Source organism: Bipolaris oryzae (genome assembly GCF_000523455.1).
Source record: "Bipolaris oryzae ATCC 44560 unplaced genomic scaffold scaffold_89, whole genome shotgun sequence".
Taxonomy (NCBI): Eukaryota; Fungi; Ascomycota; class Dothideomycetes; order Pleosporales; family Pleosporaceae; genus Bipolaris; species Bipolaris oryzae.
This window is the reverse complement of record NW_006911365.1, coordinates 67,688-88,449: the sequence shown is the minus strand read 5'-3', so window position 1 is coordinate 88,449 and position 20,762 is coordinate 67,688. Positions and strand designations below refer to the sequence as shown.

Genomic DNA, 20,762 nt, shown 5'->3' with positions numbered 1-20,762 from the left:
ATGGATGAGGATTGCAAATGCGTGTGTATATGTAGGATGCGGCACAGTGTACTAGGGGTGACCCAGGGAAACGGATGGCAGCGACAGGCGCCATATCTCGAAGACACACGGGTTGCCGTGTCCCAGCAGAAGCGTGTCAACTGCCGCTGCAAGGCGGACCCCAACCCAAGCACCCGCGTTGAGGCGTCGATTTCACAGCGGCAGGCGAGTTGAAACAAAGCAGGGCAGAGGGGAGGGGCGGAAGAGTCCATCCGAGGGCAGCGTCAGCGGCGAGTGGTATGGTTGTGGCATGGCGGCTACGCAATGTGGACGTCAGGGGGGCCCGTTCCAGCCGTCACCGGTCCTTTTATTTTTTATTTTTTTTCTTCGGGGAAAGCGGGCAGGCCAGAGGAGGAGAGTGAAACTCACGAGGTGCATGGCATGGGGGGAGGGGGGGGAGAGGGGCGGACATGGGATGGCGGCGGACAGGCGCCACGACACACTCACGGCGAGCGGGTCAGAGGCTGCTGCACTGCTGCACGACATGGCGCTTGTGTGCCGGTGGGCCTTGGCGGGCTGGTAGGCAGGGTGACGGCAGCTGGACACACAGGCGGGCAGAGAAGCCCACTTTGACACCCACCCAGCTCCGGGTATCATCCACACTCCCAGATCCGGGAGCGTAACCGCAAGTGGGACTGGAGCTTATTCCAACTTCGCGCGCTGACTGCTCACGTCCCAGCAGTCCCAGCAGTCCTAGCAGTCCCAGCATCGTGGACAGCCCTCCCCCTTGAACCTTGACGGCGACGACGCGTACTCTTGCTGGGAGAGCAAACTGCCTGAGACGGCCTAGTGGTTTCGGGGATTAGGCTGGGCACGATGCGCAATTTCCAGCGGCGAGCACCGTGTCGGGTTCGCAACGAGGGACGAGGGTCGAGGGTCGTGTCGGGCGTGCCGCTGCCATGGCATGGCTGATGATGGAACAACACGTGGGGTTCCCTCGAGCGCCGCTGCAGCCAGCAGCCAGCAGCTAGTGACAGAAAAAAATATGCACGGTGGCAGGTCCAAAGCAGCAACCCTCGTCGCATCTGCTCGTTCCGGTTCCCTCTCAGCAGTGACAGCAGGGCATGCATGCCGTGCAGCCGGAGAAAATTTGTCGGCCAGCATGCTGTCGAGGCGTTGCAGCGAGCGCCTCGGCGTTTTGTTCCGCAGAAAAGCGCGTCTTTGTATCCTGCCAAGCATGTAACGTAAAGCATCGGCAGGCCGCAAGCGAGAACCACGGCAGGGCCCTTGTTTGTGCACGGCCGAGCCGTCTGCTGGAAATGGCATAGCAGCGCTGGCTAGTAGGCCTACTTACTGAACACGTGTGCGTGCGACAAAGTATGTGCAGAACATACATAGACGGTTATGTACGCTCTGTGCAGAAACAAGAAAAGCGGCAGGCGTGTGCAGGCAAGCAGGCAAGTAAGTATAGCCGTCGAGGCTATCCCGGCACTTCCCCGATGCTACCTCGACCTAGTGCTCGCTGTAAGAACATGCCGACCTCGAGAATAGCTGCCTGTCACCGTATCAACTCGAGTCAGCCGCGGCATCGTGATCAGACGACACTAGTTGTCATCTGTAAGCTAAGTGGCCGACCCTTAGAACAATCGTCGCCGTTGCGGCCGTGGCAGGCGTGACATGACTGTACCTGTGTGTGTAATGGTATCGTTGTGCGTAGTATAGCACCGCCAGCACAACCACGTCGCGCCTTGCATTGTTGGCCGCCGCCGTCGTGCCGCATGCGCCGTTTCGATTTGATAACAGTGCGCCGAGGGACGACCTGCTTCGCATCGAGGTGCCCAGGCTTCGAGAAGACGTGTTTCAAGGCCGGAGGCGTGACCGTAGTCTACGGTAGGCATGGAGAGCGAGTAAGTAGGTGTGTACAAACTTAGTCGTGCGCATGTATGTATGCTACCATGTACTTGCGCACACTCGAGTGCGTAGTTGCTCTACTCGCACATTGCCATGGCAGGGGCGAGCGCAGGCCGAGCGATTGACGAGCCGAAGATTTAGCGGACGCCGTTGCAGTTGTTGGCTGCAATCTCAGGCCAAGGGTCCCCCCTGCTTGTGCGCTAGGCCGCTCTGGGATAAACCTACGTCACGCTCACCAGACTTTTCCTCATTCCAGCCTCGGCGGCGACCAACAGCCACGGCCGCCACGCCAGGTGGTGCCGGTCGGCCATCTGGTCTGTTCTGTTCTGTTCTACCTGCCCATCAGCTCCTCCATCTCATCTGACCGTCTGGCAGCACAGGATCCGCCCATGTTTCGGACGACGAGCATCTGCAACTCGAGGTATGTCGCGGGCGCCCTGTGCAGTCGAACCGCGAGCGTCTGTTGTCTGTGGCCGCCGGACGCCGTCGGTTTCATGGTCGGATATAAGGGAAAGGACCCTAGCAAAGCCACAGCCGCCAATACGACAGCAAAGCTCGGCCTTTGTCGGATGGATGCTCGCTGCTCGGATGAGTTGCTTGCTCTCGCGCCTCGCTGCTCTAGAGTACCGATCCGATGGCTCTGACTCTGACAAGCTGCTGCAACTAAGGCGTGCGCCGACGGGTTGCTGAGCTGGTGGTATAGTAGAGTAATAGTAATAATGTGCATGCTCGCGCGCAACCGTTTCCATGGGTGTCGCCCCTTGGCCGTCCCGTGGGCAGAAGAAAAAAAATTACCCAGGCGTACTGTAGGAGATTGGGGCAGTTCGGCCCTGGGCGCTGGGCCGTGTGCGGTGCGCCCATGGCCAGGTTTGTGCGGCTCTTGTTCTTATCGATTACAGCGCAGCGGCGGCGGAGTGGATGAAACCCCTAGGCAGCGCGGCCGTCGACATGGACATGGACATGGACTCGACTGGACAGCACGGCGGGTTGATACGGCGGCAGACGACGATAGGAGACGTGGTCGGTGGGCACGATTCAAGGGCACAGCCAGCAGCCAGCAGCCAGCGGCCAGCGGCCAGCGCGTCGTTGGCCTGGCTGCAAAGGGCCTGCGTGCATGGGCAACGCAATTGGGTGCCTGCTCCGTTAGCACACGAACAGCTGTCGTCATTGGTAATGGCCTTTCTTGCAGCGGACAACGGGCAACGCATACGCGCTCCAATGCAAATGCAGATACGCTGCAAAATATAACGTATGCGTACATGAAAAGCCATCCCAAATCCAATCACGTGTGCCGCTGCTACTGCCCTTTCGGCGCTTCTTTGGGGCCTGAGTGCATTGTCTCTCTCCTACCTCCTCCCATTACCCTCCGCACGCCCTGGTTTCTGTAACGTCGTGGCCATCCCATCCCGACGCGCTTGCCGCCACACCACCTGGTCCGCATCCACGTCCACACCCACTCCCACATCCACACTATCACTTTTTGCTCCCATCTCGTGCGGGTCCCGGCCGCTCTGCCTGTTCCCCGTCCATTATTCATCTCTGCTCCTCCACAACAAAACACATTACACGACTACACGCTGCCGCTGCCGCTGCTGCTGCTGCCGCCTCCGCTGCTGCTTCCGCTGCAACTGCCACGGCCACTACCCGACTCTTGCTACTACTTACCCAGTACACTACTACTACTACTTACTCACTATCGTTGCCCTGTGCAAATCTGCGCCCGCTACGACCATCCGTCGGCCAAGCTCCGGCATTCAGCAGCACGCGTGCGCAAACAGGAAGTGCTTGGTGCGGAAAGCCGACGCTCGACTATAGCACCATCCTCTGTGCATATTTTTTTCGCCGACTGGTACCTGTACCCCGAGCTACCTTTACCTTCCCCCTCGCCCCCCCTCGCCCACCCCCAAGCCTCCCCCAACAGCCTTCATTCCTGTCGTGGGTCTTCCGTCCCTGCCTCGTGCCTCGCCCTCTCCACTTGGGCTATCCGCAATCAGTCGGCTGAGGCTGAAGTGTGTGTGTGGGCCTCCGATCTGCAGCAGCTTCCTTGTCCCTTCGCGTGAATTACCGCGCCAGCCAGCCAAACCATCGCAGCGCTTTTACTAGTGCAGTGCAGGAAAGTCCATCGTCACCGACCCATCACCTTTTTCAATTCTGCGCCGTCGCCACGCCTTTCCACTCCCAACTCTTGTCCCATTCACCCACTGTGGACACCACTCCAAATTCCACTTCCCCCGTCAAAAGGTACCCGCCGACGGACGCGAATCGACTGTTCATCGCAATCCCCCACACAGGCTCCACCCTACAAAGCTTCTTCGTGGGCCATCCTTCCTTACCTTGCGACGTTAGCCCAACGGCCCTCCTTGGTGTGCATACCCAGCCGTTGCACACGTTACTCCGCTTCTGAGCTCCGTCGAATGGTCCCGTAACGAACCACAATTGGTTGCGCCTTTTCCCCCCATCACTTCTCCAACCTTGACCCGCCCATAGGAGCTGTGTTGTGTACTACTACATTATGGACAGTACAGACCGCTTCCGCCAGCCTGGCCTAGGCAACTACCCGTCAATAGGCCAGCAGTTTAATGGCTCTCAGAACCAGCTGCCCACACTGCCGCCTCTACAGAGTGGTGGCAGCCAGTATGCACCGCCCATGTATGGCCATAACAGCAACCCTCACACGCCCCAGCCACCGCATACGCCTGTGACGTCTGCGCCCAATGGCACCTCTACCATGCCACCTCTGCAGCACCCGCCGCTGCGACCCCTCCAGCCTACGCCAACGTCGTACCTGCCCATGAGCTCGGCCTACTCGCAGGCGCCCATGTTGTCCACCGCGTCCGCACACACCAACGGCCACCAGCTGGGCCCCTCACCCGGTATGGGTTTGGGACACACGTCCATGTACGCCCATCCACCCGTGCTTCCCAACCAGGAGCCCGAGCCAGTCCACGTCGTCGGTCAGCAAGGCCGACGCGGCGTTTTGCCGACGCATCCTGGACGGCCCGCGCCAGCTGCTGGGAAGACTCCTACTACCGCGACAAAGAACGCCGAGGGCAAGTACGAGTGTCCGCATTGCAACAAGACATATCTGCACTTGAAACATCTCAAGCGCCATTTGCTGCGACGTAAGTTTTGTTCAATACCTAACCACAGCCAGCTGCTAATGTTACATGCTCAGACACGGGTGAACGACCCTACCAGTGCCATCTGTGCAAGGATACGTTCAGCAGAAGCGACATTTTGAAGCGTCACTTCCAGAAATGCTCGATACGAAGGGGAAACCCGACTGGCGCGAACCATCTGCAGCATGCGCAGCAACACCTGCAGAAGAACAGACAGCCCACTGGTGCGGACCAAAACTCGTACCTTAACCACATCGGCCCTAATGCCATGTCATACGCTGATGCTGGGGGCTACTCCATGGGTCTGCCCCAGATGCCTGCCATGGCCGGTAATGGCTTTGGTGATAACCTGCCTTCGCTTGCCAACCACCAGTCCATGTCAGCGCGTACTTCGCGCTCAAACAGCTTGATGCGCCCCAGCAGCGGCGTTGAGGACGGCGCCCACCGTCGAAGCATGTCAGCCATGGACTTTGCCAATGCCCGGATGAACTTTAATGATTATCGCCCGGATGGAGTCCCCAATGGTTATCCATCACAGCAACAACAGCAGCAGCAGGCCCAGCAGCAACAGGCTCAGCAGCAACAGGCTCAGCAACAGCAACAGCAGCAACAGCCTTCAACCAACGGCTCCGATCCCAACGGCCACTACAGCTATGAGCAGGCCTCCACAAATGGATCAATGGCGCAAAACGGCATAACCGTTAAGAGCGAGGGCACCGACCCAGCTTCATACGGAGTCTCTACCCTGCCAAACGTTGATGGCATCACCAATGGCCAGGATGGGTCGCTATGGCGAAATGGATCGTTCAACGGCGATATGAATAATTCCAGTACGGCAGGTGGCCCAACCTTTCAAAAACAGGCCCAGTTCTGACCGGAACTTTTAGACCTCAGATGATACACCGAATGAAAGTTTATTTGGATTTTACTCGCACGTTCCCGGGTTGGTCGACTCTTCTCCAACACTCGATGGTTGGTTCATTGGCCAAACCACCTCTGATCCAGTGCACAATCTGGCTACTTCGCTTGTGAATTTTTGCTCTCCGAATGCATCTCTACTCTCAAATCAGCACTCAACAGAGGCGTACACCCACGAAAGACTACAAACAATATTGACCGGAGACAACGTCAAGGAATTCCTACACGAATACAGGCACTACCAAGCGCATTTTCCTTTGATACACATTCCAACATTTGATCCCTTCACTGCCTGGCCTGGGCTAGTGTTGGTCATGTGTTGTGTTGGTGCCGTGTATTCTGACAAGATGAGTCCGTCGGATGTCCGCTGGCTTATGGAGCGCGTCCGGGAGAATGTGTTGCGATCCAGTCAAGTTTTCGAGTTGGCGCAAGCACATCAAATGGCGGACCTTGATAACCAGCTGACGTCCACGACTGAGGAGATACAAGCCCTGGTCCTACTCCACTCTCAGTTCCTATGGCACGGCTCGCAGCAACAACGTCAACAAGCGCGAGACGAAGTCAGGGCTGTGGCTAATGTCACGCGATGTGCTGCACTCTTCCAACCGCTCCCGCCTGACAACATGAATGCAAGCGCGTTACATCAACCAGGACCAGTAACTGGCGAGGAGGTTGATTCTTGGAGTTGGACTCTCTGGATTGAGAACGAGAAACGGGCTCGATTAACAGCATACATTTACTTGATCGACGCTTCTGCTACAATATTCTTCAACTCTCAGCCGAGATTCGACCCCAAGAGTATCACAGTTCCTCTGCCTGCTGACGATGCAGCTTGGGAGGCGAAGACATCGGAAGACTGCGCTAGTGCCTTGGGTCTACGAGGCCAGGCGGCACAAGCATTCAATGAGTCTGGCAGCAGGCGTGCGAAGCAACTGGCCTTGTCTGAGGCTTTGAGCGTACTCAACGGGACTTGTCCAGGAAAGTTCCCTGAACGGGCTACCAATGTCTTTGGTAAATTTGTCCTCATCCACGCTATCCATACCCAGATCTACGACATCCAGCGCCAACTTATCCAGCGAATGTCTTCAAGCGGTGCGAGCACACCTCAGTCCCAAAGCGGTAACACAGCGGCACCAGTCAACGGAGTCAACGAGCAGGTGCAGAACCAACTTCGCTCCACGGTTGGTGCTTTGAACCTGTGGAAGACCTGCTGGGACAAGGACCTAGCCATTCAATTCACTCATCGCCAGCGCCGACGTGGGTTCTGCCGAGATGGCATTCACTTTTACTTCTTGGCACAGGCATTCCTTCGACAATCACGCCCTGAGGACTGGGCGACGTCTGCAGATGTGCGATGCAGACACGTCTTCCACCTCTTGAAGCAAATCAGGCCGTACGTCGCCTCTGATTCTGCGCAAAAGGGCATTGAGATTGGTTCCATGACCGAAATTGCTGACGACTATGCAATTGCTGATCTCACCCTCAACATGAGGAACCTGTTCACTCCTCTCGACGAAGTATGAGCACTCATTCAAGCCCAATTCAAACTTTCACCCAATGCAACTACCAAGCATCGTTCAATCATCACACGAAACCAACCCGCGAGCTGCGATATCTAGCTCCAAATACACCAAATTCGGTACATCATCCAGGTTTAAAAGATCGGTCTCTTCACGACCATTGTCGTTATCATCATTGTCATCCTCACAACAACTAGAATTACAAGCATACAGGTTTTCCCTTCTCTCAGCACGACCGAGTTTTTGCTAGGTCTCGCATTTACATAGGAGTCCCTGGAGTCAACCTTTGCACGGCGGTCATTTGACATGCAAGGTTTCACGAATCATCAACGGCGGTAACTTTACGATCGACTTTTCAACATCCAAAACGCATTAGACAAGTCACATCTCATGGTCTGCATCTGCTGGACGCGACCAATCTCTCTCTCTCTCTCTCTCTCGGAAAAACAAAACGCCTAAGAATTTGGAGGCGAAACAGGATTTTGTCAGATCATGGGGCTGCCTTACAATTTGCAGTGCAGATTAGGCTGTGTGGGACGTATTAGCTCGAAAATTCAGTGTACATGTTCATTTTGTTGTTTTCCTACATTGCTGCAAGACTACTCCAATTGCATCGTCACGGTGTTACTGCTCTTTGGGAGAGACATAGATTAGAGACTGGATGTAAGGGAAATGAGCCTAGTAGCCTATCCCATGAAAAGTCCTCAATGAAAACATGTTTGCTTTACATCTTGGCTGCCGTTTTTGTGAGATGATGCATTAAGAAAAACTAGTTTGATAAGGGAGGAGAGAATAGGGGTGGGTGGGTGGGGGGAGAGCTGGAGGCTTGGCCACCCCCCCCCCTCCAGCCATCATGCAGTTAGCACTTGCATTTCGATGACGTAGTTTTTTTCAGCCACATGTCACCGTCCATGCAAGTGTTTCCCAGCCTCTCCGAGATACCCTTCTACGTACTAATCGCCCAAGTACTGCGGCACATTGTGCTGATATTCGGCTCCCGCACGCATACCATGGTAGACCTTATTCTCAACGCAATCAGTCCACTAGCATGTCAGCTATCACATCAGCAAACACGTCATTTTCCAAAGGCGGTAGAGGATGACTGTGCTGGCGGATACTGTTAGGGCCAGGCCTAGTCTGCACATATTGTATATCGATCGAGTTAGATCTGCCTCTACTGTAGAGTTTTTCTTTCCTCCCCAGGGCGGCCTATGGCAAGGTTCGTTGATGTACAGCTGACCTATGGGGTTCCAGGAATGTAAGACGAACGCGATGCGAAGAGATAGGGCAACAGGTTTTTGTCGCGAGCGCAAAGGTCTAGATGATGAGCGAAGAAGCAATACAACGCATGGACTGCATCCACAGCTAACTCGAACCCCGCTTCTCGGTCATCACGGACCAAGTGAAGCTCCCGACGCGCCGGCATGCTACTTTAGACTTTGATCAGCTCTGTTGTCCCCTATAAACCGAAGCAAGTTGACCTTGCGCCTGCAAGCAAGGGTTTCTCGTCACCGCAGGCGCCCACACGTCGTTTGCATCGCCTTCTCCCACCCTGGAAACGGCACATTGTCCCCTTCCCCGACTTTTCAACTAGGACCATGATCGACAAGAATGAGCTTCCAACGGTCGTTTAGCAGGGACTTGTTAAGATGGAGACCGTAAGGCCTGGAACTGGCCCATACGGCGGCGCCCTTGTGCATGGCAGGAGCAAGGATATTTATCCATACACTTTCAAGACGTCGAGATGCCAAGAAGCAGAGTATGTCAGGAAAACGCATAGTTGGGCCGAGCTGACGCGTTTTGTGACACAGGATTGGCGACGTGGAGGCGACAGCACGACGCGCCATGCTTGCTCCAACAGCGACGGAGAAAGCGCTGAGGTGTCCAGGAAAGCCACAAAGTACAGCGGATTTCTTTACCGACAATTACACGTCGGGAGCCAATGCATCTCATGAGTCGTTTGATCACGCGCTAAGGTATCAGGTCCCGACATACCCAACAATACCGCCACTTCAGCCTCTCAGTACGACAAATGGTACCCATCGAGCTTGTGGCCTCGGCATGTCTCGAAGCAAGCGTTTACCACGACCACCATCCATGCACCTCACGACTGTCGTTGAGCACAAACCCCCGGCCTATGCGCCTGCACAGATAGCAAAAAAATGTAGCGTTGAGACGTTTAGTGTCTTTGAGATTGACGACATCGCCGAAGAGAAGGGACCGATTACCGGCTTCTTGAGTGTCCCAACACAAGGAAGATGCTCACGAAGGTCCTCCATGTCCTCAGTCGTGTCGGAAATATCACACCAAGAGCCTGGAGCCATCTATATACGGCCGTCAGCACAGCTCCAGAACATGCAATCTGTTAGCGATTGTGACAGAAAACTGCAAGAGGCTGCACGATTCTACAGCTCGGCCATGTGCAAACCGAACAACCTGGGAATCCATACGCCCACTGGAACCCCAGAATCAATTTCCAACATTCCTTTCAGGACCAGCGTGTACCAAGCGCACGCCAAACTCAATCGCTCTCTCCAGTCTATTCCGAATCTAGGAAGTTGTAAGAGCATACAAAACTGGGCCAGATCAAGCGAATGGGTAGAGCCTTGTCAAACAGCCGAAGGACCGACTGAATGGATTGAAGACTTTCTCACGCGCAAGGAGCAAGCGGATCGTGCCGAAGAGGAGCAGACACGCAATGAGAAAAAAGAAAAAGTCACCGTTATGCGTGGGAACAGCCTTGACAAATTCAGAAGAAGGCTCAGCATAAGAAGGGTTCCGGAGGAGAGAAGAAACACTGTGCCGCGGCGGAGAAAGTCAGAAATGGCCAGCACGCGTGATCGGACAAGAGCTGTTTCGTGGGACGTACGTACGCATGAGAATATTCTTGGACGATACGATTTTTCCAGCGAATCTTCTCCGGAACAAACTCCATCGCCACCACCCTTTATCAGCATGGAACAGCCACCAATCCATTCACCGCCAGCGCCAGTGCCACAGCGAGCCCCGGCCTCCCACGATTCAATTCCGACCATAAAAGACCCACTAAAAGAAAACATGTCACAGCTCTCCTTACACACGCCAAAATACGCGTGTCACGATCGCTCATCATCGAAAAACAGCGGTCTTCCCAGGCTGAAATTCAGATCAGTATCTATGATTGGTGCGGATGTGAAGAAGAGCTTTTGTACGACCATCGTCCCTGTTATTGTAGAGGGAAGAAACAATATTTCTGAATTGGTGAGTAAGATGGAGAAGCTTGGACAGGGCTTGACTTGGGGGAAGATTGGGAAGAAGGTGAGATTTAAGAGGAAGGGCAAGGGAATGAAGAGGAAGGATAGTGCATCGGGACTGTAATCATAGAGTAGTGAGATGGCGGAAACCAGCGTAAATACGCAAGGCTTTGAATGCCGGCAGGCCTGGTTTTTTTTTCCCGGAGTTCAATGGTTGGTGTATGTGGGGAGGGGTTTGACTTCCACGGCGCAAATGGTGGGAATTTTTAGAAGTACAGCATGACCGGATGGATTCTGGTTAAAAAGCTTTTTTAAGGGGGGTTGTTATTTAGGTAATGTCTTGTTTGTATTTCACTGCTCATTGCTGGGATAAGTTATCCTTAGCGTGTGAGAGGGGTGAGGTAGGAGAGATATGGAGTTTAATTGAAACCTCGATGGTCTTTTTATATGGCGTGTGCAGCAAACGAGTTCTCGACCTATGCGGAATTCTCTTTCTTCTTTCCTTCTTTCTTTTTTTTTGGAGAAACTGCTTTTGTTCCCCCCCCCCCTAAATTTACTAACCGTTTGTTGTAATAGGACAAAAGTTATCTTAGTAGTCTACTTCTATGCTAAGACATCTTAATCCCAATCATACATTTACCACATTCACATTTCAAAAATCGCAGTGGATATAAAAAAAGCGTGTATTACATTATTCACAAATATCATTACTACGCTAATGAAATTTCGTTTTCTTTACGCAGTACCCGTCGCCGAGCTGATCGGCAGCGTAACAGGCATCGGGGTTCCTGTAGCCGAAGCTGTAGTGGAAGAGGAGCTGCTGCTGCTGCCGCCGCCTCCACCGGAATTCTTCTTCTGCACTACCGCTTGCACGACTTGGCCTGCAGTGTTGGTAATGATGTCGACGAGGGAACCGAGGGGCTCGTATGAGTAGGTCTTTTGAGTGAGACCTTTGCCGATTTGTTTGATGCTGCCTTCGACTTCGGTCATGTTGAGCTGTTTTTTTTGATGTGAGTTGTTTGACAGACACATGAAGGGAGGTGTGGATTTTTACCTTGTAGTTTCCGACAATCTGGGAAATAGCATCTGCACCACCTCCGACGACTTCTTGGACAATGTTGCCCAGGTTGTCGACGAGGAAGCTGAGAGTTTTGCCATTTTGTGTGATGGATCCGAGCTAGAATCTCTCATTAGTTTCCATTTTCTTTGAATGCCAATTTTTTTTCCAAACGTGAATATCAATGAAAACTTACCAAACCATCAACAGCACCAATAACGTCGCCAACAAGATCCGTAACATTTCCAATCAAGCCGATCAAAAGAGGGTTCAGGTCCAAAGAGTCAAACACACGCTCGACGATCTGGACCAAGTTGCCCAAACGCACGACGAGTTCGAGATTAACATCGACATCAGCAATGGTAATGTTGACCTTCTCAATACCGACTTGCACACCAGCGTTGATCTGGACGAGTCCCGCAACTTTGGCATTGAGGTTAAGATCGGCTTGCAGTTTCTCGACAGTCAACTCAATGCGGCCTACATGCAGTTCTGGAACGCGGAGCAGCACATCTGGCGGGTCGGTTCCCGTAGGCGCAACCTCGGGGGGTCTAGTCGTGGTGCCATTGACAGAGGGACGATTACTGCTTGTAGGCGGAGGCGTCGAAGGTACCCCCGACGACGTCTGCGCGGTAACGAACGTAGCAAAAGTAAGGAGAATGCTGATGAGCAGTAGACGGAAAGAGAATGACGACATCTTGGGCAGGCAAGGCAAAGAGAAGGTGAAGCAAGCAAGCGGAACAAGCAGAGCCACGAAGAGCAAGCGGAGAGCGAGAGAGAACAGAAGTCCTATACAAGTAACCGTTTTCTCTTTTTTCCTTTTGGTCCCATGCACCCACCCTAGCACCACCCGCTTCCTTCCCTTTCGCCTACTTACGCCCCCCCAGTTTTAGTCTGGAAAATCAAGAAAAAAAAGGTGGTTACCGCTCATGCATGGTTGCGAGTGTTGTAACGACCAGGGTTTCCCGTTATAGTAATCTCGGATAAAACCCCCTATGCAGCCCATGTGCAGGGTTGCGATCAAGGTCGCAACCAACGAACAACGGGCGCCATCTGGAACGCGCGTGCCCCCCCCCCCCGCAGTTACTTAGCACAACGCATGCTAGAAAGTCTTGGATTCCCATGTACGTCTAAAATCCTGATTTTCTGGTCGTCGAATTGGAGGCGGTCTGGCTGGGATTCTCCTTTTAATCTTATTTTTTTTGCTTCTGCCTTGAACTAGTAGTAGGCTGGGCCAAGCGGGTGGGGAAAAACGGTGTGGAGCAGGTAATGCGATCATGCTATGGATGCTGGCCCCGGGATGGGTTACTGCATGTAACTCATCACGAGTATTGTGTGGAAGGGATGTTGTTAACCCGCTGGTCTCGCCCCCCCCCCGTTTCTTCTCTTGTTGAATCTGAGCAAAAAGTCATTCGCTTTTTTCTTTCCATCTCTCCCACTCTCCCTCTCTCGTGGGTAGTAGACGTTCGACTCCGCGGCCAGTTCAAGTCTCTCTTTTATAACATACCAAAGTCAAGATGAGGTTGTCTCTTATTCCTTCCTTAACACTTCTTTCTCTGCCCTGGCTTGCAGTCGCTCAATCCGCTGCGGACGGCTACACGGGATACAAGCTCGACGTGCGAGATGATGGTGACCCAACTGCGGTGCTGTACGAGACGGAAAACACATCTTCGTCCAACATCTCTGCTCTGAACCCCATCCCGGATGTTCTTCTCAATGCCTCGGTGCACGTAGGCGAGATCTTCGTCGGCGTCGACAATCTCACCGCAAAGATCAATCTCGATGCCCAAGTACTGCAGCTACTTCAATTCAACGCAGGCGTCGACCTCTCTATCGACAAGGTCTCGCTCCTTATCCAAAACGTGACTGCAAAGGTCTATCTCGAAGCCCGCCTAGGCAACCTCGTATCAATGGTCAGCGACGTCCTTGACAGCATCGATCTCAACCCCGTCATCGCAGAGCTCGGCAACGGTCTTGGTGAAATCATCGGCGACGTAGGCGACGCCGTAGGCGGAATCGCCGACGGCATTAGCGGTGGTGGAAACAGCGGCACCAACCAGACTACCGCTCAAGCAAAAGCCAAGCGCGACCTCGACTTTCACCAGTGGGACCTCCGCAACAACATCCTCTACTCTGTCAACAACTTCGAGGGTAACACGCACAAGCGCCGTGTTCTTGCTCAAAACGGTGACATTGTCGAGCAGACCATGGATAACTCTGGTGCCATCTCCGGTAGCACCGTCGTCGGCAACTACCTGACCAGCATGAAGTTCAACGGCTTTAACGAGTCCGTTACCTACAAGGGCGAGGAGGTGTGGGAGGAGGAATACGTCTACGAGCCTTTCTTGGGCTTATTCTCTGTATCCGGCGTGTTCAAGAGCAAGACTACGGGCGAGGTCGTCGGCACACAATTGCTAGCTGAGGCCAGGGGAGGCGGCAGCGCGATTATCGGGAATGAGAAGGCGTAGTTTCGTTCGTTCGTAACGTAACTTTTTTTTAACTACTACGCTAGCTAAATGTTAATGTCTTGCCCTACTAATACTATTCTTGATGATGCATAAATGGGGAAAGAATGAACATCAACTTTGCCCCTTTCCTTTACACCTCCCATCCATCCACTTTGACCGCTCCCTCGACTCTTCCATTCTCGTTTCCCTTCCATTTCCACCCCCCCCCCCACATCCCCCTCACAGACAAACCGGATAATAAGGCAAAGAAGAAGAAAAAAAGCCACTCCTCCACCCCCTTCCACTCCACCTCGCTAAAGTAACAAGCCACGCGAGTCCCACCCACCAACCCGTGCGCCCGCTCGCGACGAGCGCGCATCAAGGAAGAAAAAAGAGGCTGCGACGCAAGCGAGATTAAAGCATGTGCCGGCATGACGACCCAAAAGCAGGTCCCCCGCGGTCTGGAACAGGCCACGGCAGATCGACGATGATGTCAACACCCGTTTTTAATCCTTTTTTCCTTTTTCTCATTACCCGCTAGATCGGTGGATATGCGTTGTTGCACCGTTGGTTTATGCTTGTTTTCTTGGGTGAGGGGGAGGCGGAGGGGGGGGGCGTGCATGCATATGGGTGGGTGTGGATATCCTTGGATTAAGTGGCGTTGATATTGGAGGATCGAAGGGATTGACATATGCGTTGGTGGAGGGAGATGCATGTATATATGTAAGGGGGAACTGCATGTGCTTGGTTACTGCTTTGGTGCAGTGTTTTGGGCAGATTTGGAATCGAAATGTATTCCCATATCGAGGCTTGCAACGTGGGCGGGCTATGGGGAGGCAATACGAATCTGTGTGATACATGAACCAAGTCGACTCAGTCATGACGCTACCTTTTCATTGATTCGGCAATATACCTTTTTTCCTAAATACTAGTGAAATACGCCACAAAAAAGTAAAGTTGATTGATATGTACTGATGTTATCATACGATGTACGGGTTTATCCGAATACCCCCCCTTTTTCTACTCTCCTGATTCTCCTGGCAAACATGGCTACTCGCTCTACGATGTTCACACCCACGCCCTCCTCTTATTCTTCCTCTTCAATACTTACTCTGCAGTATCGAAAACGCTTTCCTTGAACCTCTGACTCGCACATGCCCACCAAACTCATATCAACTACCCTCAATCCCGCAAGCAGATGTAATCCATCAAAGTCTGGTTAAACTTTTCTTAACCCCAGAAACTCGTCTATGGCAACGATGATATAGTTCCGCTCTCATCTTGCAAGTTGCATAGCTAGGAGGGTTGCTTGTGTACCTGCTCGTCAACACGGCGAGGAATATAGTAACTCGGATGCTGATTGTGGCGGCACACTGGCATATCCGTCGACTCCTGATGCCCCACTACTGGATCCTCGGAAACTAGGTAAGGTATGGTAAGTATACGCGAGGTGACCAAGTACAATAGTGTACGTTGACTAGCAAACCCTACTTTTACTTGAAGAGATGGACGGTGTAGTAAGCAGGTCACCCAGTTACCCAAACACGCAGATATCAATAACCGAGTACAATTCCATCTCGGGGGTTGACGCAGCTTGAACGAGTCTAAACTATAATGATATAGCAGCCATGTTAATACTACAATAAACATTGTTAAATCTAGATCCATAACTACCACTAAAAAAACAAATACGCCCAAAACTCCACGCAATGCGATACGTATACCCAAACCCTCCAAATTCGGCCGTAGAGAAGAGATGTCCCATCTATATCTCCAACCCCTCAAAACTCCAGGAAAAAGTAATCCATATAACCTCTAATGGCATCTATGAGCCTCACGCATCTTCCAACCTCCCCATCAACCCCCTCCTGACCTTCGTATTCACCACCCCTCCCACCCCAAACGCGGGAACAATCCTACAAATCCTTGCCGCAGCACTCTTCCCCCAATCTCTCAGCACACGTGCAGCTCTCCCATCACGACCTCCGACATGCACCCCAGGCCTATTGTACAAATCGAGGCCGAGCAAATGCAACGGCGTGCTAACAAGCTGCACCGCAGCAGGGGTAACAAACTGCGCTACACTAAGCGCACCCACGTACTTGCTTACCTGGTCGCTCATACGCTCCTGCAGCGCGGGCGCGAGGAGCGGCGGGAGGTTGAAACTAGCAAAGATGGTGAGGCAGTCGCGAACAGTGAATAAGGCAAAGGTAGGGAGGGGCACGGGGCGAGGAGAGGAGCCTGGTGCGGCGAAGAGGCGGGTGAATTGATTATCTTTGTACAGACAAAGTGCGAGATTCGCGGAGCTGGTAGCGACGAATTTGCTGGTGCCGCTAGTTTGCTGTTGCAAGGGCTGAGTGGGCTTGAGCGTTGCGGATGCGGTGTCAATGGTGTTGGCGGTGAGGTAGGTGCCGAAGTAGAGGCTGAAGATTAGGGCGAAGGGCTTGCTGGAGAGGAAGCGGTGCGGTTTTGAGACGAGTTGTGTGAGGCTTTGCTTGAGGCTGTCGCCTAGTGTGTTTCTGCCGCTGGCGTTCTCGATGATGCCTTTGTCTATCATGGTAATGATTGGAGCGACCAAGATGCCTGCCGCGCCAGCTGAGAGGGCATCGGCGCCCACGCGCATGCCCAGCTTCGCTGTGTTCCATTTGCGCGGCGTATCTATGGGCGACGTCGTCGTCGGCGTGCGCATACTCGGCACTGGGAGTTTTGGTCTGGGAATCGCAATCGAAGGGCTTGCGACTTTTGGTACGGTGGCTTGGGATAGAGTCTCCGTGGCGACAGGTGTCTTCACACCGCTGGCTTGTTCCTCCCCCATTGCAGCTTCCCCCAGTTATTGGCAAACTCTCTCTTTCTGTGCTGCATGTGAAGGCCTTGGTAGACGATCCGGTTGTGGGTCTTCGCTCGTGAGGCCTTGTAACAGGCGGCCGTGTGGTGCAGGAGGAGCAGGCAGAATCTCACGGAGCGTGAGAGCTGCAGTAGACAGAGAGTTGTGAATAGGTTGCGGGATTTGGAAGAACAGCCACTGACGAACACATCTGGGTCTAAGCGGTGCCCGACATTGAATCCGCACCGGACTCCAAACACCGACGTCGGAGCAGAGCCTCCCGAATCGGCCTCTCTGCGCAATCATTGGCCAGCTATGTCGCAACCTGCAGCAATTCGATTCTCTGTCAAACCGCAAGCTCGGAACTCATGGCTAGTATCGGCTGAGGCATGTGTACGGCACCCCACGCCCATGTTTGGACTACAATACTCGACCAACGTGCACCGCTCCCCACTTCTCAGAAAGAACATCATCACCGTCACACATATAGTACTCGAGTGGAGTGAAATTTTTCAAATACACCTAATGGATAGATAACCCATTTTGATCATTCCCTCGCCTCCCCATCATTGCTCATCCACCACATGTTGCTCAATTCAAAGCCCACCCTCATATAATCTAGCCTCAACACCTCCTCTCTGTGTCGATGAAATGGTTGCAGACCAAACCAAAAAGACTGGTCGAAACGAAAGGAACCCGCTTGCCGTCATGCACTTAATGCCCCACAGACTCCGCAAACACCTGTTCGCACCCGAGCTATGGACCCTTATGCAACTCCGAAAGCAACAAGAACAAAGGAAAAAAACAAAGGAAAAGACAGGGATCAAGGTAGAAGGATCAAGGTAGCCGGACCAAGGTAGCCACTGCTCAATGGCACGGGCTACCATACACGAAAGGAAATAAAAGTTAGGGGAATTAGAAGAAGAAGAAGAAGAAGAAGAAGAAGAAGAAGAAGAAGAAGAAGAAGAAGAAACGCCAAGTCTTACCATTTGCTCCATCATTACCGCCTTGTTGTAACACTAAGTGTTAGCTTGGGATTACGCTCCACTGCGATCTGCAGGTCCTCATCATTCTCAATCGGGTAAAAGTAATTTTCTTGCTCGTCCTTGTACTCGACAATCAGCTCCTCCTCTTCCTCGCCAGGCCGCTCTAGCTTCCTCCTCTCCACAAGCTTGTTGTAGAGGTCAACAAACTTGAGTGATATGGGCATGCGAATGACGACACAATTGTCTTCCTCGAACCATACTTTGATCTTGAGCGCCGACGTACCAGTGCCAGTGGCGGTCGAGACGGACGAGTGTGAGTGATTCATAGGCGGTGGATTGAGATTCGTCGAGTATGCTTGCGAGGCTGTCGACGGACCACGTTGGTGCGAGGCATAGGTTGAGCCAGTCGAGAAAGGAGTCACTGGGGTTGTGGCTTGAAGTTGATCGGCAGACGATTGTCTGCTGGCTCCTCCATGTGAGGGGGTTGATGAGTGGTGTGACTGCTGAGACAAACGGTATTCTTCAGCAGCGACAACGTCGGGATCGATTTCGTAGTCGCCTTGTCGTGGGGCAAAGAAACCCTTGACAAGGTGTCCCTGGGTAATGTGGGGGCCTAGTTTGAGCAGGTTCTTGATGTACTCGTCAAGGTTGGCACGGCGCCCGTTGGAAATGTTATCGGTGACGTAGGTTACCGGGCCTGGCATAAATGGCAGTGTTCGTTCTCCAGAGCCACTTGTACCAGCCTCGACGGGATAGGAGGCAATAAGTTGTATCTGAAGGTCGTAGAAATCCTGGTACAAACGCTGCAGCTCCCAGTGACGGCCGTCCTCCATTTGGCACTCAATGATGAACCAGAAGATATCGTCAGCAAAGCAGTAACGTGGTACACATGCCTTGATAGGTGCGAGCAGGTTGTCGGACGTGCGGTGCGGATTTCGAGCCTGCGCCATGGAACCGTTGCGCGAGTGGGAGATCTGCACAGGGTCAGTATCGTGTACGGGAGGTGAGTGCACACCACCTACCGAACCGGTCTTTTGGTGGCCACCATTTTGGCTGCGCACGCTCAAACGCTCCATGCCTTGTTGCAGCGACTGGCCCGAGTTTGTTTCCAGCTTGCCGAGAGGAATGCTACCGTTCTTATAGTCTGCAGCCATTTTCTTCCACTCCTCAACCTTGGGCACGCCAGCAGCAGTCACGGCGGCTTGCGTGTCGGTGACTACTTGTCCAGTAGTCATGTCGCGGATCTCGATAAAGGAGACGGGTATCAGGCCGGGGCCGCCGAGTCGGGTAATGGGCTTTGCGACAAACCACTCGGGGTTGGACTGGGCGATGACGATGATGGCCTCGCCCTCTTTCGCCTCGAGCTCGTCGGGCCGCTCTGCGTGGAAGTCGTAGATAACGACGCCATAGACCATGGCGCCTGTCTTTCCCGAGCGCGACATGCGCATCTGCTGCGTCATAATGTCCTGGGTAGAGGGTTGCGGGCTCGTGATGCGCTCTTGGTAGCCGGAATCGTGCGGTTGTTGTGTTGTGGCGCGAGGCACTGGGGGGGCGCCTGCACTGTCGCGCACTGTCTTGCCTACGCCCTCAAAGTATGAGACGGGAACAAGGCCGCGGGTGCCGTGCAGCGGGTTGCAGGCTTCGTACCAGTCGCTATCGTCCTCACGCCCGACAACGTGCAGAAAGTCGCCTTGGGAAAAGGCAAGGTAGACGGAGTTTGGGCTGGTATCTGTGGGCGTGTAGTCGTATAGGGCTTTTATGACCTGAAATGAGATCGCCGTTAGCTTCGCGCTCCTCTGCCCTATCGGGAAGCGGGTACCAGGACAAAGCGCCTGGAGCAATGGCGAACGTCGAGCGGCTTGAACGTCTTGGGCGCAGGGCTGGCTGTCGATGGTCCTGCGCGCAACGACTGCAGCCCAAGAGGGCCGCGTTGGCCTCGGTCACCGCACCCGCACAGGCAACAGCGAGTGAGTGTCGAGGCAATCGGCAGTCACGTTTGGCGACGTGTATGTGTGTGTGTGTGCATTGTGCTTGGTGGTACGTACCTTCTTGGGCGGCACAATGGCTATGGCATCCTTTGGTGGAATCGAGATGTGGTGCGGGCGGGTGTCCTTTTCGCTCTTTACACTCCTGCGGAACTAGATAGAGAATACCGTTAGCATGTATGCGCGCCTTGACTCGGCCAATGCCCCCAGCGCCGGTGCAGGCGCCGGTGCAGGCGGTGCAGACGGTGCAGGCGCGGGGACCTGTGTGGCGGAAAAAGCAAAAAAGGCAGAGAAACTCACCTTCATCTTGGGGTGCGGACGAGGAGGAGAGGATGCGCAGAAGACGCGGAAGCGTTGTGCCGTGAGGAGCAGTCAGGAGGTGTCAGGAACTTTGGGGCTCCGACTGGCTACGAGTGTATGACTGTCGACCGGGGATGCGGCGTGTGCGGGGGCGAGTGGGCGGCGGGTGAAGGACAGGCCGAGTCGTGCAGTCCAAGTCTGTGACGACAAGCAAAAGACAAAGGGTAAAGGGAAAACGTCTGGGGCAGGTGCACGGTGATTGTCGTCAGGTACAGACAAGAAGATGCGCGGATAGCCAAAAGTTTAGGGAATGAGTGGGTGCTTTCACGGCGAAGGGATCCCAGCCCTGCACTACCTGAGACTTGGCAGACGGCTCTCTAGGCCTCGAGGGTTGCCCTCTTTTTTTTCCTGCTGGTCCATGTGGAGTGGACTGGCTTGGATTGGACTGGATGGGTGGACGGGGCCCTGTCTGTACGCACGTAC

The 20,762-nt window shown here is 53.7% G+C and overlaps 7 protein-coding genes across 7 annotated transcripts; 3 read left to right on the top strand and 4 right to left on the bottom strand.

The window, feature by feature from the left end:
• Positions 1–707: 707 nt before the first annotated feature.
• COCMIDRAFT_27365 (uncharacterized protein) lies at positions 708–2,201 on the bottom strand (the record flags this gene model as incomplete). Its single annotated transcript, XM_007690990.1, has 3 exons — positions 708–986; positions 1,667–1,864; positions 2,127–2,201. 3 exons carry the CDS (start codon positions 2,199–2,201, stop codon positions 708–710), a joined length of 552 nt encoding a protein of 183 aa, XP_007689180.1.
• A 2,201-nt stretch (positions 2,202–4,402) lies between these two features.
• Positions 4,403–7,450, top strand: COCMIDRAFT_98534 (uncharacterized protein; the record flags this gene model as incomplete). Its single annotated transcript, XM_007691014.1, has 3 exons — positions 4,403–5,012; positions 5,066–5,848; positions 5,904–7,450. 3 exons carry the CDS (start codon positions 4,403–4,405, stop codon positions 7,448–7,450), a joined length of 2,940 nt encoding a protein of 979 aa, XP_007689204.1.
• Positions 7,451–9,096: 1,646 nt separating this feature from the next.
• COCMIDRAFT_98562 (uncharacterized protein) lies at positions 9,097–10,804 on the top strand (the record flags this gene model as incomplete). The annotated part of the gene is made up of 2 exons (XM_007691013.1): positions 9,097–9,206; positions 9,259–10,804. The coding sequence occupies 2 exons, from the start codon at positions 9,097–9,099 to the stop codon at positions 10,802–10,804; spliced, it is 1,656 nt and encodes a 551-aa protein (XP_007689203.1).
• A 611-nt stretch (positions 10,805–11,415) lies between these two features.
• COCMIDRAFT_98596 (uncharacterized protein) lies at positions 11,416–12,434 on the bottom strand (the record flags this gene model as incomplete). Its single annotated transcript, XM_007691012.1, has 3 exons — positions 11,416–11,676; positions 11,735–11,857; positions 11,934–12,434. 3 exons carry the CDS (start codon positions 12,432–12,434, stop codon positions 11,416–11,418), a joined length of 885 nt encoding a protein of 294 aa, XP_007689202.1.
• A 580-nt stretch (positions 12,435–13,014) lies between these two features.
• Positions 13,015–14,205, top strand: COCMIDRAFT_6371 (uncharacterized protein; the record flags this gene model as incomplete). Its single annotated transcript, XM_007690986.1, has 2 exons — positions 13,015–13,051; positions 13,310–14,205. 2 exons carry the CDS (start codon positions 13,015–13,017, stop codon positions 14,203–14,205), a joined length of 933 nt encoding a protein of 310 aa, XP_007689176.1.
• A 1,813-nt stretch (positions 14,206–16,018) lies between these two features.
• COCMIDRAFT_6370 (uncharacterized protein) lies at positions 16,019–16,999 on the bottom strand (the record flags this gene model as incomplete). The annotated part of the gene is made up of 1 exon (XM_007690985.1): positions 16,019–16,999. The coding sequence occupies one exon, from the start codon at positions 16,997–16,999 to the stop codon at positions 16,019–16,021; it is 981 nt and encodes a 326-aa protein (XP_007689175.1).
• A 1,009-nt stretch (positions 17,000–18,008) lies between these two features.
• Positions 18,009–20,285, bottom strand: COCMIDRAFT_37850 (uncharacterized protein; the record flags this gene model as incomplete). The annotated part of the gene is made up of 4 exons (XM_007690999.1): positions 18,009–18,968; positions 19,017–19,757; positions 20,040–20,132; positions 20,280–20,285. 4 exons carry the CDS (start codon positions 20,283–20,285, stop codon positions 18,009–18,011), a joined length of 1,800 nt encoding a protein of 599 aa, XP_007689189.1.
• Positions 20,286–20,762: the final 477 nt, after the last annotated feature.